General features: G+C 39.6%; 1 protein-coding gene across 1 annotated transcript; it reads left to right on the plus strand.

Moving 5' to 3' along the window:
- Positions 1 to 1,190: 1,190 nt before the first annotated feature.
- Positions 1,191 to 12,281, plus strand: lrrc58b (leucine rich repeat containing 58b). The gene is made up of 4 exons (XM_015966282.3): positions 1,191 to 1,831; positions 10,808 to 10,936; positions 11,026 to 11,303; positions 11,903 to 12,281. The coding sequence occupies exons 1-4, from the start codon at positions 1,374 to 1,376 to the stop codon at positions 12,094 to 12,096; spliced, it is 1,059 nt and encodes a 352-aa protein (XP_015821768.1). The 5' UTR covers positions 1,191 to 1,373; the 3' UTR covers positions 12,097 to 12,281.
- The last annotated feature ends 4,718 nt before the right edge of the window (positions 12,282 to 16,999 follow it).

Below are 16,999 nucleotides of genomic sequence, written 5' to 3' on the forward strand. Positions count from 1 at the left end.
TATGTTAAACATTTTAAACAATCCAGCTCTGACTGCATGTTAGTGAAACCTGATCAGAGTATAACACGGTGAAACTTTAAACCAAAGTCTTAATGAAGTGTTTGAATGATGTAAAATGTTCTCCGGGTAAAACATTACTCTGGACCCAGCAACAACACAATACCTGTGCTTTCAAAATCACTAACTGAAGGACTAGCCTCACTGTCCGCTGAAGTAGCATAGATGCATCAATAACTGGGTGCAAATAAAATGTGTGTGAATGTGTGTGTGCTTGTGTGTGTACAAGTGTGTTAGCTTTGTTTAAAGTGTTTGTATCTAAAATGGGATGTATAACGACAAAAATCAGTGCCTTAGACCTGCAAACAGAATCAGCTTGCCTCTACATTAGTTACTGCAAGAATGAGTGAGCTTTTATGAATGTTCATTAGAAATCATGTGCATTATTTTAGAACCCTGAAACATCTGTGTGTTGCATTACAAGATTTGAACTAGATTTTTTCATTCCACTAAAATGCCTGTTTGTAAGGATTGTATGACAATAAAGTCTCTACACTACAGCACTGATTTTTCATTTTTGTGTTATTTTCTGTAAAAACTAGAAATAACCTTATCAGTCTAATGAAAGCATGCATCATTTGACCAACCTAACTTAAAAACAACAACTTTTATCACTGTCCATTATAAAATGTGATTTTTAGAAAGAAAAATGTGTTCATGCATCACCAAATTAGATAAGAGAGCATTAAAATCGTAGGTACTGGCCATAAAAGTGTCTGCTTCACATTTTGTCATTTTACTTTAACGTTAGGGTTATGCAAGGGACTCGTTTAGCAATACATATTTTTTCATTCTGTGCACGTAAAGTTCGCAGAGCGTTGCATAATGTAAAAGTGGAGAGCCGTTGCATAATGCCTGGAGAGCTTCTCATCATGCATGATGGAACATCAAACGACATTGTCCCATTGTTGCGAAATCTCAATCACTGTTGTAAAGCACCGTGGCGCGATATTGCGTAGATTTAAATATAAAAAGTAAATCTGTAACAGGTAGAAAACGTGTCCTTCTGTAATTATTCTCTAAAAAGACAGAAGAAGAAAGCAGCCAATCGGCGTCTTGGTGGGTGGGATTTAAATGAAGCTGACCAATCACAAAAGAGGAACGTAAAATCCACCCCACTTAAAGAATGGCTACATTGTTAGCGTTCATGTGTGTGGGGAGTAATGTTGCTTCTTAGCTAACAGTACTACACTTCACCCATGTTTTTACAGGCGACTCGGCTGTCCGTGGTTAAAATTCACATTTCCTGGAGTTAATTAACGCTTTCGTGGACGGGAAAACTTCTGAAGTCTTGAACAGAATTAGAAACAGCCAAAATGGAGAGTCGCGAAGGAGCAGCGTCGGCAAGAGACTGTGTGCTTGATTTTTCACGTTTGAGTCTGACTAGTTTTAACGCTGACGGCGTGAGCAGCGAGAGGAAAAAGGACACCAAACAGCTCTACCTGAACTACAACAGACTAACCTCGTTACCCTCGTCGGTCAATCTTTTCTTTAACCTGGAGTTTCTGGACATCAGCAACAACGGACTGACCTCCGTCTGCGACGGCATTACGCGGCTCACCAAACTTAAAACACTTTTAGCCAAAAACAACCGACTGGATGAGTTTTCTCTGCCTAAGGAGTTCGGTTCTCTGCAGCTGGAGGTGTTGAACTTTAGTGGGAACCGCTTTGAGGAGATCCCGCTTCAGTGTACCAAACTGTTGCATCTACAGTCGCTTTCTCTTGGAGGGAACAGATTAAAAAGTATCCCAGCAGAAGTAGAACATTTAACCAGGTGGGTAATATAGCTGCACAGTTTAAACTCAACTCAATGCTTCCTTCGTTCTAATAGTTTTGGGAAGGTAGCTGCTCCACTTGCTGTAGTGGAAAGATACAATATGTAATATCGTGATATTATCAAAGCATGCAAAGTTCTTCACTAGAGTCAGTATTAAAACACTTTAGGCGATAGATTGTGATATTTCTGATACAGATGGTGTGTTAAAGCTGCAGCTACACGCATTTTAATGCTTCTGTTTAATTGTAAAGTAATGCATTTGCATATTAAATATCATTTTTAAGAGTTTGCAAAAGACTGACAATTGTGTTTGATTAGTGCCTTTATTTTTGCAGAAAATGGAGAAATGTTAACTTATAAAGTATGACTTAAATTAAATTACCACAAATATTGATTACAATGAGTTATGAGTGTCTTGAAGGAATAACTTCAGACCTGTCATTTTTGCAGCAACGCTCAATCTGTCAAAAAAAAAAGCTAGAAGGATGCAATACATCTCTTACTTCATGCTTCAAAAACAATAAGGCATTCGTTACTAGGGTTGTCACGATACTAAAATTTCAAACTCGATTCGATACTGGAAGAAGAACTCGATACTCGATTTCGATACTATTTACAAACACCAATTTATTGAACAAGTTTATTCAAAAAATAACATTCCTCAATTTATATTGCAAAAATTAAATGTTAAGAATTAAGTGTATAAAGTGCTTAAACCTTTCAAGTATCAGCATTTTTTTTAAACATGCATACAAAAACTGGTGAAAGTTAACACTTTAAATCATGAATTGTCTCACTATATATACAGTCGGGCAAAAAAGTATTTAGTCAGCCACCGATTGTGCAAGTTCTCCCACTTAAAATGATGACAGAGGTCAGTAATTTCCATCATAGGTACACGTCAACTGTGAGAGACAGAACGTGGAAAAAAAATCCATGAATTCACATGGCAGGATTTTTAAAGAATTTATTTGTAAATCAGGGTGGAAAATAAGTATTTGGTCAATAACAAAAATTAAACTCAGTACTTTGTAACATAACCTTTGTTGGCAATAACAGAGGTCAAACGATTACTATAGGTCTTTACCAGGTTTGCACACACAGTAGCTGGTATTTTGGCCCATTCCTCCATGCAGATCTTCTCGAGAGCAGTGATGTTTTGGGGCTGTCACCGAGCAACACGGACTTTCAACTCCCTCCACAGATTTTCTATGGGGTTGAGGTCTGGAGACTGGCTAGGCCACTCCAGGACTTTCAAAAGCTTCTTACGGAGCCACTCCTTTGTTGCCCGGGCGGTGTGTTTGGGATCATTGTCGTGTTGGAAGACCCAGCCACGTTTCATCTTCAAAGCTCTCACTGATGGAACGAGGTTTTGGCTCAGAATCTCACGATACATGGTCCTATTCATTCTTTCCTTAACACGGATCAGTCGTCTTGTCCCCTTAGCAGAAAAACAGCCCCAAAGCATGATGTTCCCACCCCCATGCTTCACAGTAGGTATGGTGTTCTTGGGATGCAACTCAGTATTCTTCTTCCTCCAAACACGGCAAGTTGAGTTTATAACAAAAAGTTCTACTTTGGTTTCATCTGACCACATGACATTCTCCCAATCCTCTGCTGTATCATCCATGTGCTCTCTGGCAAACTTCAGACGGGCCTGGACATGCACTGGCTTCAGCAGCGGAACACATCTGGCACTGCAGGATTTTATTCCCTGCCGTTGTATGTTACTGATGGTGACCTTTGTTACTGTGGTCCTAGCTCTCTGCAGGTCATTCACCAGGTCCCCCCGTGTGGTTCTGGGATTCTTGCTCACCGTTCTCATGATCATTTTGACCCCACGGGATGAGATCTTGTGTGGAGCCCCAGATCGAGGGAGATTATCAGTGGTCTTGTATGTCTTCCATTTTCTGATAATTGCTCCCACAGTTGATTTTTTCACACCAAGCTGCTTGCCTATTGTAGATTCACTCTTCCCAGTCTGGTGCAGGTCTACAATTCTTTTCCTGGTGTCCTTCGAAAGCTCTTTGGTCTTGGCCATAGTGGAGTTTGGAGTCTGACTGTTTGAGGCTGTGGACAGGTGTCTTTTATACAGATAATGTGTTCAAACAGGTGCCATTAATACAGGTAACGAGTGGAGGATAGAAACGCTTCTTAAAGAAGATGTTACAGGTCTGTGAGAGCCAGAGATTTTCCTTGTTTGAAGTGACCAAATACTTATTTTCCACCCTGATTTACAAATAAATTCTTTAAAAATCCTGCCATGTGAATTCATGGATTTTTTTTCACATTCTGTCTCTCACAGTTGAAGTGTACCTATGATGTAAATTACTGACCTCTGTCATCATTTTAAGTGGGAGAACTTGCACAATCGGTGGCTGACTAAAAACTTTTGCCCCACTGTACACTATTTGCAGAGTGATGTTTTGCTGCTTAAACTCTGTTTAAGGTGCATTTTTGTCATAAGATGTAATGCCATATGTTTTGTTCTGTACTTTTGAACAACTCTGTTGGTCAATAAAGGGATAAAACGAATGTCTCCACAGTAGGACAAAGGTACATCTACCGGTAATCTTAATAAAAACAGATCAGCGCGCGGCAGTGACGTCATTAAAAGCGCCGGTTAGATTAGCCGTGGCTAGTCTATTTATGCCTAGAAATCCCAGACCAGCTCCAATCGAACAGGGGAATCATGTTAATGATTCCTAACAAAACCTTTTGACATTGAGATGTTTTGGTGCAGATAATGTCTTGTTTCGAGGCTGCACCATGGGTGCCCATCCGCACCCGTTATATGGATATACACTGACGGTGATTCGCCGATGGATCTAAATACCCCGGGGAATCCAAGTAGCACCAAAGTTGTCAGCGTGAGTAAACAAACGTACTGCATGCTAGAAATTAAGTCCGGTTTGCAATAAACGGGAGTTTTCCTTTAAGCATATAAGCGTGAATATACAACTACGTGTCGGACTTGGTATGCTAATTAAGTTCGGCTGTGAAGCGCCACACAAATTTGCTGTTGCCATTGTTAACAAAACTTGGATCGGAGACAACTCGTGTGGGAAATTGCAATGTAGCCATGCGGCGTCTTCTTCTTCTGTTTGTCTTGGAGGTAGAGGTGTGAATCTTCACTTGTCTCCCGATTCGATTCAATTGCGATTATTGGGTCAACGATTCAATTCGATTCGATATCACGATGCATCATGATTATTTCATATTGATTTGTTTTCATTGATAAATAGAAGATGTCAGACAATTGCTTTTTATTTTTTTTTTATCTCAAACGTAATTGACACAACCTGGCATCCCTCAAAAGCTCTACATTCACAACAGGTTAGGACAAAACATTTTAAAAATTTAAGATTTAACAAAGTAAAACAATCAGTTTCCTCGTTCAACACCACGCCTCAGGCTGAGAAAAACACGCTTTGCAAACACTCACAAAATCTAAAAAAGTACTGAAAACCTACAGGACACATAATGTAATAATAAAATCCATAATGGGTTCATATATGAGTGTTTAATGTCTCTAAGCAGCTCTAGAGGCAAATATTTATGCCACAGTTGAAGCGTGTCAGAAATGACACCAAATGAAATGTTTGACTTAGTTTATTTTATTTGAACCCAGTGGTTCATTTCTGAAATGTTGGAGAATGAATCAAGTTCTGTTTGATGCAGAAAATAAAAAAACATAAAACAAATTCTACACTTCCAATAATATTTAAGATGTGTGTTTTATTCTTTCTGATAATAACACCAGCAGAAGGCTGTGGGCTGGATTAGGATTAAATTACCCAGCTGATGGATCTCCTTCACTAACCAGCTAACTACAAACCTTTCCACTAACCTGTCCTGTGGGACCCTCACAATGTGACCCTCATGTCCATGTGACCCTCATGTCCATGTGACCCTCATGTCCATGTAACCCTCATGTCCATGTGACCCTCATGTCCATGCTGTCTCTGGAGGAGCAGACAGGAAACAAGATCTCCTGTAACCTAAAATGAACCAAAGCTTCCTCCCAGTTTCTCTTTAAACTGAATTTAACATCAGTTTATCTTCATGAAACAAAAGAATAAAGTAGAACTTATATTTCTCTCTCCTTTAAACTTCTCCGTGTACCTAAATAAAAGAGACAGATGATCACGCTGCAGCCGCCTTCATTGACCCCGCCCCCTCCCCAAGACCGGATCTCCCTACATTACAACAAGCAGTCTGACTGAGCGCTTCCAGGAGAAATAATAAATTATGAAAATAATAACGCGTGTTTGGAGCAACGGTTTGTCGGAGCGTCCTCCGAACGTCTCTCTTGTGTGAGCAGACAGTGTCTCTCTCTCTCTCTCTCTCGGTCACTGATCGAGCAAGCGGAGCGCGCTGCGTGACAACCCGCTCAATTAACTTAATTCACGGCCCAAATCCAACAGAACCGGTCGGGCTGATTCGGTTCCGGTTTGGTCTTGGGTGACAACTCTAGCGCTCAGCCCTGCAGTACCACATTAAGGCGGAGGTAAATGTGGAGGACGCTCACTCTGACAGATTTGGATGCAGCGCTGGTGCCGCCATTAAAAAAACAAAACTACATTCCACTATAATCGATTATGGCGTACTCCTCTACGATGCAGAATCGTTTATGTCCGCATCCCGATGCATCGATTATTTGATTATTTTCCTCAGCTCTACTTGGAGGCGGAGGCTGCTTTACGGCCTCTGGCTGTCGTGCGTGTCTGTGTACTTGAAGAAGGCTGTGTGACTCCATAATATCGATACCACAGGGATGGAATATCTAATTTAGATACCACTTTTAGAATCGATTTATATCTAGGTATTGATTTTTTTGACAACACTATTCGTTACTACTAAAGACCACTGCAAATGTATTGTTTAAGCAAGTGTTCCACACCTTTAAAACAGTGCAGCAAGAACTGCACAACTTTTTAAAACTGTGGTCACACAGAAATTCTTTCAAAAAGAAAACAAATTGTCATGACATGAAAAATACAAAAATGAACTGCTTTGTTTTCAGCACAAAGCAGCAGGTTGATTGTCTTTTCTGTGACGAGTGCTGATAGTGCTTAGTCATGAGATGCTTTCTATCTTATCCTGTATTGAGTTTAGCTGTAGGAATGGGTGACCCATAGCCAGGCCAAAGTCCATACCTCCAAACAATTTATCAGAAAGTTAAAGTCCCAGTCATCACACACTGGTGAAATTCATCTCCACATTTGACTAGGGTTGTCACGGTGTGAAAATGTAACCTCACGGTTATTGTGACCAAAATTACCACGGTTTTCGGTATTATCGAGGTATTTTTTTTAAATGTGTTACGTTTTCAGACTACTAAATACACCCTGTATATCAGGAAAACATTGTCCTCAGTTTGTGTCTAAATTTTTCCTAAAATTTGTTATTTTGTAATTATGTTGTTTATTTGTTTACATTTTTCCCCTTTAGTCTTTAAAATACCAATATTTGCCCATAACTTCTTATTTTTTGTCTATTTGATGTCATCATTTTAAAAATATTAGATCAGATCAGATTCAGTACTCAAGTAGCCTTCTAATGAGATACTTATTTTACCCTGACTTGAGTAATAAACCCTGTATCAGGAAAATATTGTCCTCGGTTTGTGTCCTTACCAGTGAGCTTTGCAGATTTGGGAAAATGTCATCAGGCAGTAATCATTGTTAAATTCATAATTATTCTCAGAGAGAGACCAACTCTTATCTGCCCCTGGGAGCCCTGTAATGCATAGCGTCATTTCAACATGGGGGTGTCCGCGACACGGTTTATATGCAGGTAGCGGCGCTGCGGCTGCTTTATATAGCGACTCATTGCATTCTCCCTCAACCCAAATCCTCAGATCACGCATTTTAGCTAAAACGCTAACGTTAGCTTGCCTTGCGTTGACTGTAGAGTTGTGGGTGATGGTCACGCAGATGTGTCATGAGTTTTGAAGCGTTGCTGCCTTTCACAGACACTTTTTCTGCACGTGCTGCAAACAGGATAGCCGTCTTCTATCAGCTGTCCCTCGGAATTCTTCAAATATCCAAAAAATGCCCATACTTCCGACTTTGTCTTCTTTGAGGGATAATAAATGTCCTGAGTGCTGTCGTCTCCTCCTTTGGCTCTTAAACTTGAGCATATGGTACGGTGGCTGGTAAGGGTCACTGCACCTACACCGCAGCATACGGTAATCCACAGAGATATATATTTTTTTAAAAACAAGATCGTTATTATTATTAACTTTTTTACCAGGGTTTACCGCTACACCGGTTACCGTGACAACCCTACATTTGACCCATCCGCATGGGGAGCGGTGAGCTGCAGCTGTGGCTGTGCTCGAGAACTGTTTTGGTGGTTTAACCCCCCAACCCAACCCCTTTAAAGTTGAGTGTCAAGCAGGGAGGCATTGGGTCACATTTTTACAGTCTTTGGTATGACCCAACTGGAATTTGAACCCTGATCTCCCAATCCCAAGGCAGACACTATACCACTAGGCCACTGAGAAAGAGAAACACTGAGAAACATACAGAATAAGGATGGCAACCAAGCCTCTAATAACAGATATTACTTTATATCAGATGTGTTTGTCTTTACTATTAACTTTCCAAGTTTGATTCAGGCGGTCAAATAGACATGTGTGGACAAGGGGTTTGTTATGAGGCAGCTAGTAAATGATGGGCTAGCAAAAATAACCTTTTGGGTTAAATCTGAATAAAGAACAAACTCGTCGCCATGTCATTGGCGGAGCGCTGCAACAGCCGGCTTATGTATATGTATGAGATCCACAAGGCACTTTGCATTGACTATTTATGGCAGTATGTGGGCGTGGTGAGGGCGGGATGTGACTAAACCGCAGCTGAGAAACATTCTCGATAGTCTCTGATTTATGAAGCGGAGATTGCGTGCAGCTGTGCGTACTCCATGTTTGGTAGATCATAAAGCTGCTTGGCGTAAGTACATTTGTTTTGCTGAGCTTAAGTACGGTTTTTAGTAAGGATTCTACACAATGTTTGATAAATGAGAGACCCCTGGTGTTTAAAGCAAAGTTTCTTAACTAGTGAATTATTAGCAGCATATTCCCCCTAGCGTCAGTGGTTATGGCCCTTTTGAATTGGTTTTGTGTAAAAATCTCAATTATTGGCTTCATGATGAACTAAAAACTAATCTGAGCACCACCAAGATCCTAGTGGATTGCTGTTCTTAAACAGCTCCAATGTCTGTGGTTCTCAGAATTCTTTTTTAACTTTAGCACGGTTTGTTTAGCTTTTATTGGTCTCATTTAACCCTAGCCACAAAGAAGAGTGTGAAATGCTTTGGACAGACTACAGGAGTACTGCACAACTTATCTTGATTTTAAAAAGAAACTTGCCCCAGAAAAATATGCTTACATTTCTAAGCAGATTTATTTAGTTCCCTTCTGCAGACTCATAATGAACTGGTGGACGTTCAAACCTAAATGTCTCCGTGCCCATCACAGGAGGCTGTTTGCTCAGTGCCCTGCCCCGGTGAAATGCCTCCACGCTAACATTTGCTGTGTCATCAGTTCTAGCTGGCAGATGGCTGGGCAGCTTACTTTTGCTGACCAATCATACATACTTCCTCACTGTCTAATTACCAACTTCTCACCTTTGTTCTCTATTCTCCTAATAGTGTACCATGCTTATTTTATGTCTTAACACGATTTCTCTGCCATTTGTTAATGAACCAGACGTGAAGACAAAGAGTTATAAAATGAACCTTTGCTGGTGGATAATTAGGTCTATGGGAACCAAAGAGCATGACTCAGTGTGTCGTTGGCTCCCTCTTGTGGAATTTCTGAACAGATTTAGTTTAATGTCCAGTTATTGCTCAAGGATCTTTATTTCTACGATGTTTCTGAGGACAAATTGGCATTAATAATTTAAAGCTGAATATCTTTGGATTACAACCATCGGCACAAAGTTTATGATGTTAAGATGAACAATATTCAGCAAAACTGAGCTTAACCATTCTGCTGTCAGTGGATACCAAAAATAATACTGTCAAAAAATCGAATCAAAGTAGATGCTAATCAGAAGTGAATGGGACCAGTTAAAATCATTTGCAGGATTTTGGCAATGAAATTGTTTAGTTGGGGAAAAACTAATGTGTCCAGCAGCTATTTACACAGAGGTTGACCGATGTTGGTTTTTCTATTTCCGATACAGATGCCGATGTGTAGGAGACATAATCAGTCAATGACCGATATGTATCACCAATTTATATGGGTGGATTTTTATGGCCGATATCTAGAAAATTTTCAGTTATTTTCATGCTAAATCTTAACTTTGAGCACTGTTCAGTGTTAAAGTCAGACACCTAAGTAAAATAAATTTAGAGTATTTGTTATGCAGATGTTATTAGTGAAAGTAAAAATACATTAAAATTAAACTATGCAACAGCACCGGCTGACCAAGGATGTGGAGGTTAATTTGCTTTACTAAGAACAAATATTGACAATATGCTGATGTATTAAAAAACAATAAATATCGTCACGATATATTGGCTGACCAATTTATATTTGTCTGTCAATCACAATGTCCGATATACCTCTTTAGTAGAGCCAATTTAAAGTCGGGCACAGTTGTGGGCAGCCCGGTGTTGCAGAATTCAGTTTAACCATATATTCAAATGAAAGAATGCTCCAAAGCATTATTGTCAACCGACTTTTCTTCGTGTTCACCTGTTTTATAGTTGGCTGACTTGTTTGACTGGCTTTGGTTAAATGTTTGATTTTAATACTTTAATACTTAAACCATTAAAACATCTAGCTCTACCGACCACGAAAGCCACCCCTAACAGTCAGCGGCACGCATTGGCCCTTGACTGAGCAGGCAATAAAAAAAAAATATCGGTCTATCTCTATTTAAGATGCTTTTGAAAAATGTCCCATAGCAAACATCCATATTTTACTTGGTAGATAATCTGTTGATCTTGTGTTCTTTTCAGTTTGGAGATGTTGTATTTGGGTGGAAACTTTATTTCAGCCATTCCCCCAGAGGTGGCGAACCTGCCCTCGCTCAGGTATTTGGTGCTATGTGACAATCGCATCCAGAGTGTGCCTCCACAGCTCACCAGGTAAAAGCTCCACCTAGCTCAGCCGGATCAAACTTTAAACTTAGTCACAAACCAAATATTACGTTCTTATCATTTCTGCGTTGTTTCAGGCTTCACTCTCTACGATCTTTAAGTCTTCACAACAACTTGCTCACCTACCTGCCGAGAGAGATCCTGAGTCTGGTCCACCTGCAGGAGCTCAGCCTCAGAGGCAACCCTCTGGTGGTGCGGTTTGTCAAAGAGATGACCTATGACCCTCCATCGCTGCTAGAACTGGCAGGACGAACCATAAAGAGTCGAAATATTCCATACTTCCCTCGTGACCTCCCTTCAAATCTTTTCCGCTACCTGGATCTGGCCAGCAAGTGTCCCAACCCAAAGTGTGCTGGTGAGATATCCATTTCTTTTGTTTGACAACACTGTACATCAAATCAGATCTGAGCCTTAGCTTCTGCCAAAGCTGTTAATCAAATGCAGTTGATCATCTGATCACCAGAGAGTAGAGACTCCTCTATATAACAGACCTCTGTGGTCTGGAATATTCAGATGTGTGTCGTCAGCAGTCTATAAAAGATGGATTTAAACAATTATCTTGGAGAAGTCACTGCTGCCAGTCATGCTAGGAGGGATTATAAAGACCTCTCCAAACAATTTGGAGCTCATAATTATAGAGTGAGAAATAATTTTCACTAGAAAGTAGAAAACATCTAAGCCTGTTGCCAGTATTCCCTGCGGTGAACATCCCTGCAAGTTTACCCACGTTGAGGCCTTGCTGTCCTCAAAGAAAGTGATTGAAGGAGGAAGAGGGTTTCTTTTGCACAGTTGGTTGGGTTGATTGGAAGGCTCTGGTTCATGCATGGTTGGGTTCGTGTGGTCCTGTGATGTTTCCTATCTTTATTGATCATCATAACTGTGGATAATCTGCTGCCCATCACTTTTACAACACTAATTTAAGAACGCGTCCTTGCTGCTGTCATCTCTTCCCAGGAGTGTACTTTGATTCGTGTGTGCGACAGATCAAATTCGTGGACTTCTGTGGGAAGTACCGGCTGCCTCTCATGCACTATCTGTGCTCCCCCGAGTGCACCTCCCCCTGCAGCTCCAACCCTCAGAGCGACGCGGAGTCTGAGGAGGAGAACAGCGTGCCGGCCGATCGCCTCCAGAGGGTCCTCCTGGGATAATGATCCAAGAAGTTCCTTAATGCTACCGAGTGGTGCTCGCTACAGACTTCCCTAGCCTCACGGCCGTGTTTGGACACACATAAACCGTTTACTATTTCAGTCGTCTGCTAAAACGCACAGAAAATAACTGCAGCTCTGGGAATATGCCATCTTTTTTTAAATTGGTCTTTTTAAAATGATGTCAGTGCGTGGTTAAAAGAAGGGCTTGTGTTTCTCCATTAAACCTGCTCCTTTCAGTCTAAACCTTATGCGGCTGATTGTCAGACACAGGAGGGCAGTAAAACTCATGTTTGGACTTCGAAGGATGAAGGAGCAGCAGGACGTTTCCTCCGTTGAAACACTAAAGCTCTTTTAGCTGCTACACACTTCTCTCTGTGTGTTCTTCAGCTGCTGCTGCTGGAGTTTCCGTTTATTTCTGAGCATCAAGGAAAATCTCTGGGAAAATCTAGTATGTAAACAAAAAGTAGTTGGATATGGCCTTAATAAAGATGGTGTTCAACATATTAAGCTAGGTGGTATTTTTGTGACTAGTTTTATTAGCCTATGCTCATTAGAGACAGTATGTTTGGGAAGAGAAAAGTCTTCATGAATAAAGTCGGTCTCTTACGCTCCAGTTTACAGGAAGTGGCTGTAGGGTGGACCTGGGAAACCCATCCTCTGTTGGCGCAAAAACAATAGCTATTGAGCACAGGAGCTGCAGCCTTCATGCGTCCACACAGGACTCAGTTTGAGACATTTTTGTGTCCATTCTCTTTAGGACAAACCACTTTATTAAAAAAAAAAGACGTGTTTGTCTGCTGGTTACATCTGATGAAGCTTTCTGCAAGCGTGAAGGGAGATTCTCCCAACATTTCACACCATTTTATGTCTTTTGAAGTCAGATCATCCCAGAATTTTAAGGTTTAGAAAAACAGAACAAACTTATGTTACAACAGCACCATCACTACTATTATATCCACTGCTAAATGCCTGACTAATGGAGAGTTTTAGCAAGTAAAATATGTGTTTAAATAGACAATGTGATAAATGTTCCCTGAAATGTGACAAACCTAATTGTAATAAATTCTTTTTCTGTGCCTAACCACAACACTAAGAGAAGTTTCATAATAAAACTGGCTTTTATACAGATTTTTTTTTTAAATGTCAACTAATCTACGTTTTAAGTATTTTAGAGTAGGTGGCACTTAAACAGGAAATGTATTGATCCATAAAATGTATGTTTACAACTTTTAGGACACATGAACTGTGTTGTATGTAAAACAGTAATAAAGTTTTGATTTTTAACAATAATGATGCTTTCTGATCAAAGTCTGAACGATAAGTGAGAAATCTTTATTTCACTGAGTAAAATGACATAAAAATTGGGTTTTTCTGTTGTTTATGTCATGAGTCTGCATATTTTATAACACAATCCAATATTTTACCCCTCAGTCCACCTGAATAAAAGTTTAAAGCTGCAATTGTTACAGGACATTTAGAGAAAATAAAAACTAATTTTGGTTGGTTTCTATAAGGGCCACTGACAAAAACTTATTTTTTCCTTTTCTGAAAATATCTGTTGGATAGGTGGGACGTTAAAAGGTTGTTTCCATAATCGGGTTTTAAAGTGAAGCAAAAACTTGCTAAAAGAATGGATTTATTTTCTACTGGATGTTGATATTTGTAGAAAATTACATAAAAAAGAACACGTGCATCTAAAATTATTACTGGACCTATCATTCTGTTCACTATCGTCACCATTTAAATAATATTCTTTAGAAAACCTCTTAGGACTTTCTTCTTTCTGATTTTTGAGCACTGGACTTGTGCGGACGAATCAAGTGACAAAATCATCTGTTTAGGCCTTTTTTTGAAAATTAACTTTTCAAAAGTTATAAAATGAAATTACATTAAATGTTTCTGTGAAAAAGAAAACAAAAGTTGCTAAAACCCGTATTTTTTATTTATTTGTTATATTTTATCTTTTTAGCACCAAAGCCCTCACTTCTACATGAATTCCTCCATTCTGTGACACAAATTCAGGTTTTCTTTGCACACAAAGCTCAGTTTAATCCCAGATCTGAATAAGAACAATAGTTTTCTGTCACCCAGAGCTAATAGACTCAGAAACAAGTGCATTTATGGCTGCTAATTTATTAACTAGCTTGTTTCCTTTTCTTTTAGCTCCTTTTCTGCTCCAGTTTCAGCTTTTTTCATTTCTGATTTTCGGTGTGGTCTGAACAAATTTCAGTTCAGCTGCTGCATATTTAGCTCGTATGTAAAGGTCTTCCACCTACACACAGCTGAGGAAACACTCCCCAGAAGGTGTGAACACACACAAACTGAACAGCTTTGTGTTCAACTAGGAGATGCTCATGCAAATGTAACCAGAGACTGTCAGATGCTGCCTCCAGGAGTCTAAACACCTCCTGTTTAAGGTTGAGAGTCAGAAAATTAAAAATTCATCACTCGTCTTTACCTCCGACTCTGAGGTAGGATCAGTCAGAGGTGAGACTGAATGGGAAACATCTTTTATCTGCAGCTCTAAGGTAAACATCTCTTCATCCTTCTGCTGATTGTAGTCTTATCTGATGATTTATTTAATCCAAACCTTGTTTGGTAAATCTCCAGTAGGCACATCTTTCTTCACCTCCGGTAACAATGCAGACAGTGTTGCAGGTGATCAGCAGAACAACGTGATGTTTCAGGAAAATACTTTGATGTACTGATGCTGTAATCGGATTATTCAGAGGCATTCCAACTTCTGTTAGCTCACAGAGTCGATGTGCATGCCTGACTTCACACATGACTAGTTTTTTTCATTTCTACTTATTGGACATGACAGCCACATGCTGCAGAAACCCTGACAACAATCAAGCCTTGTCTTATTAAAGTAGTTCTGCTAATCCTTCGACAAGAACGTCTAGATTGAGCCTGGATCAGATGTCCATTTGCATTTTATTTTTCTGTATCCAAAAGTTAAGCTAGAATTTTATTCATTTAGATTTCTTTAAACATGCTTTATTGCTGAAAATGGAAATCCACTTTCTGATCCGACTAGCCAAATGCCCAAACTGGTTATCTGATTCTCTTAAAATAGTGGAGACTGAGGCAGTATTTGTCTGAAAATGTGTTTATGCATCTTGTCTAAAGTGTTTTAAACAAAAATCCTGTTTAGTTGTCTGTAATCATCTTTAAATAGACAGAAAAGCAACCGAGACAAAGAAAACCACTATATGCATGTGAGGAATTACACATCTGATTATTTAGGTTCTAGATAACCAAGACGGTAAGGCTTAATAATTTATAGTGCTTGCATTTTTTTTTTTATATTTTAGTGTCTAATCCAGGCTGGAAACTATTCGTTTGCCTCCTTTTTCAGCTCTGGATGGCATAAATCAACTAAATCTGCACAAAAAGGGGGTAAAAAAAACAGTTACTTGTGACTCTCTTTTGATTTAAACTTAAACTCTTAAATCCAGTCAGATAATGAATATAAAAACTTGTCTCATTCTGGCTCATTGTGAAAGCAGGAGACAGCTAGCTCTTAGCTGAAGACAGAAACATTCCCCTGAAGGTGTTGGAGATCAAAACTGCTCAAATTAAAGGCTTGGTGTTCCTTGAAGGAATATATGTCGCTTGTTACCTTTATGCCAGCATTTTTAAACTAAGATCATCATTCGTTGAAAGATAAACACTCAAAATGCACGATTCGACTCAATATTGTAAAATTTGTATGCTCGTGGTATGGGGATGACGTTCAGCTACTGAAGAAGAAGAAGAAACAACTTTTTATATAGTGCCTCACTGGATAAAAACCAAGAGGCTCTTCACAGGAACTAAAAATAAACAAATAAATAAAATATACAAATACACATAAATTATATAAAATATCACAATGAAGGGGGAAATAATTAAAAATTTAAACTAAAATTGTGGAATTAATTGAGTTTTGAGCCATGTTTGTGTTTTGTTGATTAGCTGCAGCAGCCATCTTTTATTGAGTTGATCCAAAAGTGGAACTACAAATGAGCTCATTTCTGCCTCTAAATGCCCGTTTTGGCATTTGCATCTGCTGACCTGTTTGCAGGTAAACTTTGTGATAAAAAGGGTGAAGTAGCTGAGCTTCAACCAGCCCAGGAGTGCAGATTCACATCTTTGCCTCTATGCTGCAGCGCTCCTGAGGAGTTTTCTTTGATGGTGACTAAACCATGGCTTCAGTATCTATGAATGCACAAAAACTGGGTCAGTAATGCTTTTAAAGAGAAGAAAGCACCGTTTTCACCCTCACAATCTCATCCGCTACAGAAAGGTGGAACTTCTGGCTGGATGTTGATGCTTCCATGTCAGGAAACAGAGCCACGGCCTGTCAGGAGTGGCTCAACAGGAAATTGTGCGTCGTGCTGAAAAAATGTCTTATTTTTTTTAGTTAGTAGTCCTCCTGCTGCTCCATGTATAAAAGGTTGCTGCTGACACCTGCCCCTTTTAATTATAAAGTCTAAATGTTTGATTGATCCCTGGTAACCTCAGTAGAACAACGTGTGTACGGTTTCTTCCGGCCAGCTTTCATGGTGTGACTTCTACCTTCTGAGCACCAGCCTTGTGTCCTGAGATGAAATATTTAAGATCCGAGTAATCTGAGTGGCAGAGCAGTCCTCCTGCAGCTGTTGGAGGCAAACTGAGCCTGATCATGGAGGAAATTTGAGAGTTATCACAATGCATTGGGTGTAACAGAGATGGTGACACTTAGTCCTTCAGTTTAGGACAAACACCAGATATTTAAACTTAAATAATCCAAATTAATATTATAGCTCAGGGCCCGATTAACCCTTTGTTGTACCCTGGTGAACAATATTCAACGGCCCCATCATCACAACCCAAGGATCACCATAATATGGTCACATACAGAATATTTTACTGTAAT

This window comes from Nothobranchius furzeri, chromosome 14 (assembly GCF_043380555.1).
Source record: "Nothobranchius furzeri strain GRZ-AD chromosome 14, NfurGRZ-RIMD1, whole genome shotgun sequence".
Lineage (NCBI taxonomy): Eukaryota > Metazoa > Chordata > Actinopteri > Cyprinodontiformes > Nothobranchiidae > Nothobranchius > Nothobranchius furzeri.

What these genes read in the sequence shown, in the direction of transcription:
- lrrc58b (XM_015966282.3), top strand. Translation starts at nt 1,374, where the DNA reads ATGGAGAGTCGCGAAGGAGCAGCGTCGGCAAGAGACTGTGTGCTTGAT. An exon ending in GAAGTAGAACATTTAACCAG is followed by an intron (nt 1,832 to 10,807) that starts GTGGGTAATATA and finishes TGTTCTTTTCAG; the next exon opens with TTTGGAGATGTTGTATTTGG. An exon ending in GTGCCTCCACAGCTCACCAG is followed by an intron (nt 10,937 to 11,025) that starts GTAAAAGCTCCA and finishes GCGTTGTTTCAG; the next exon opens with GCTTCACTCTCTACGATCTT.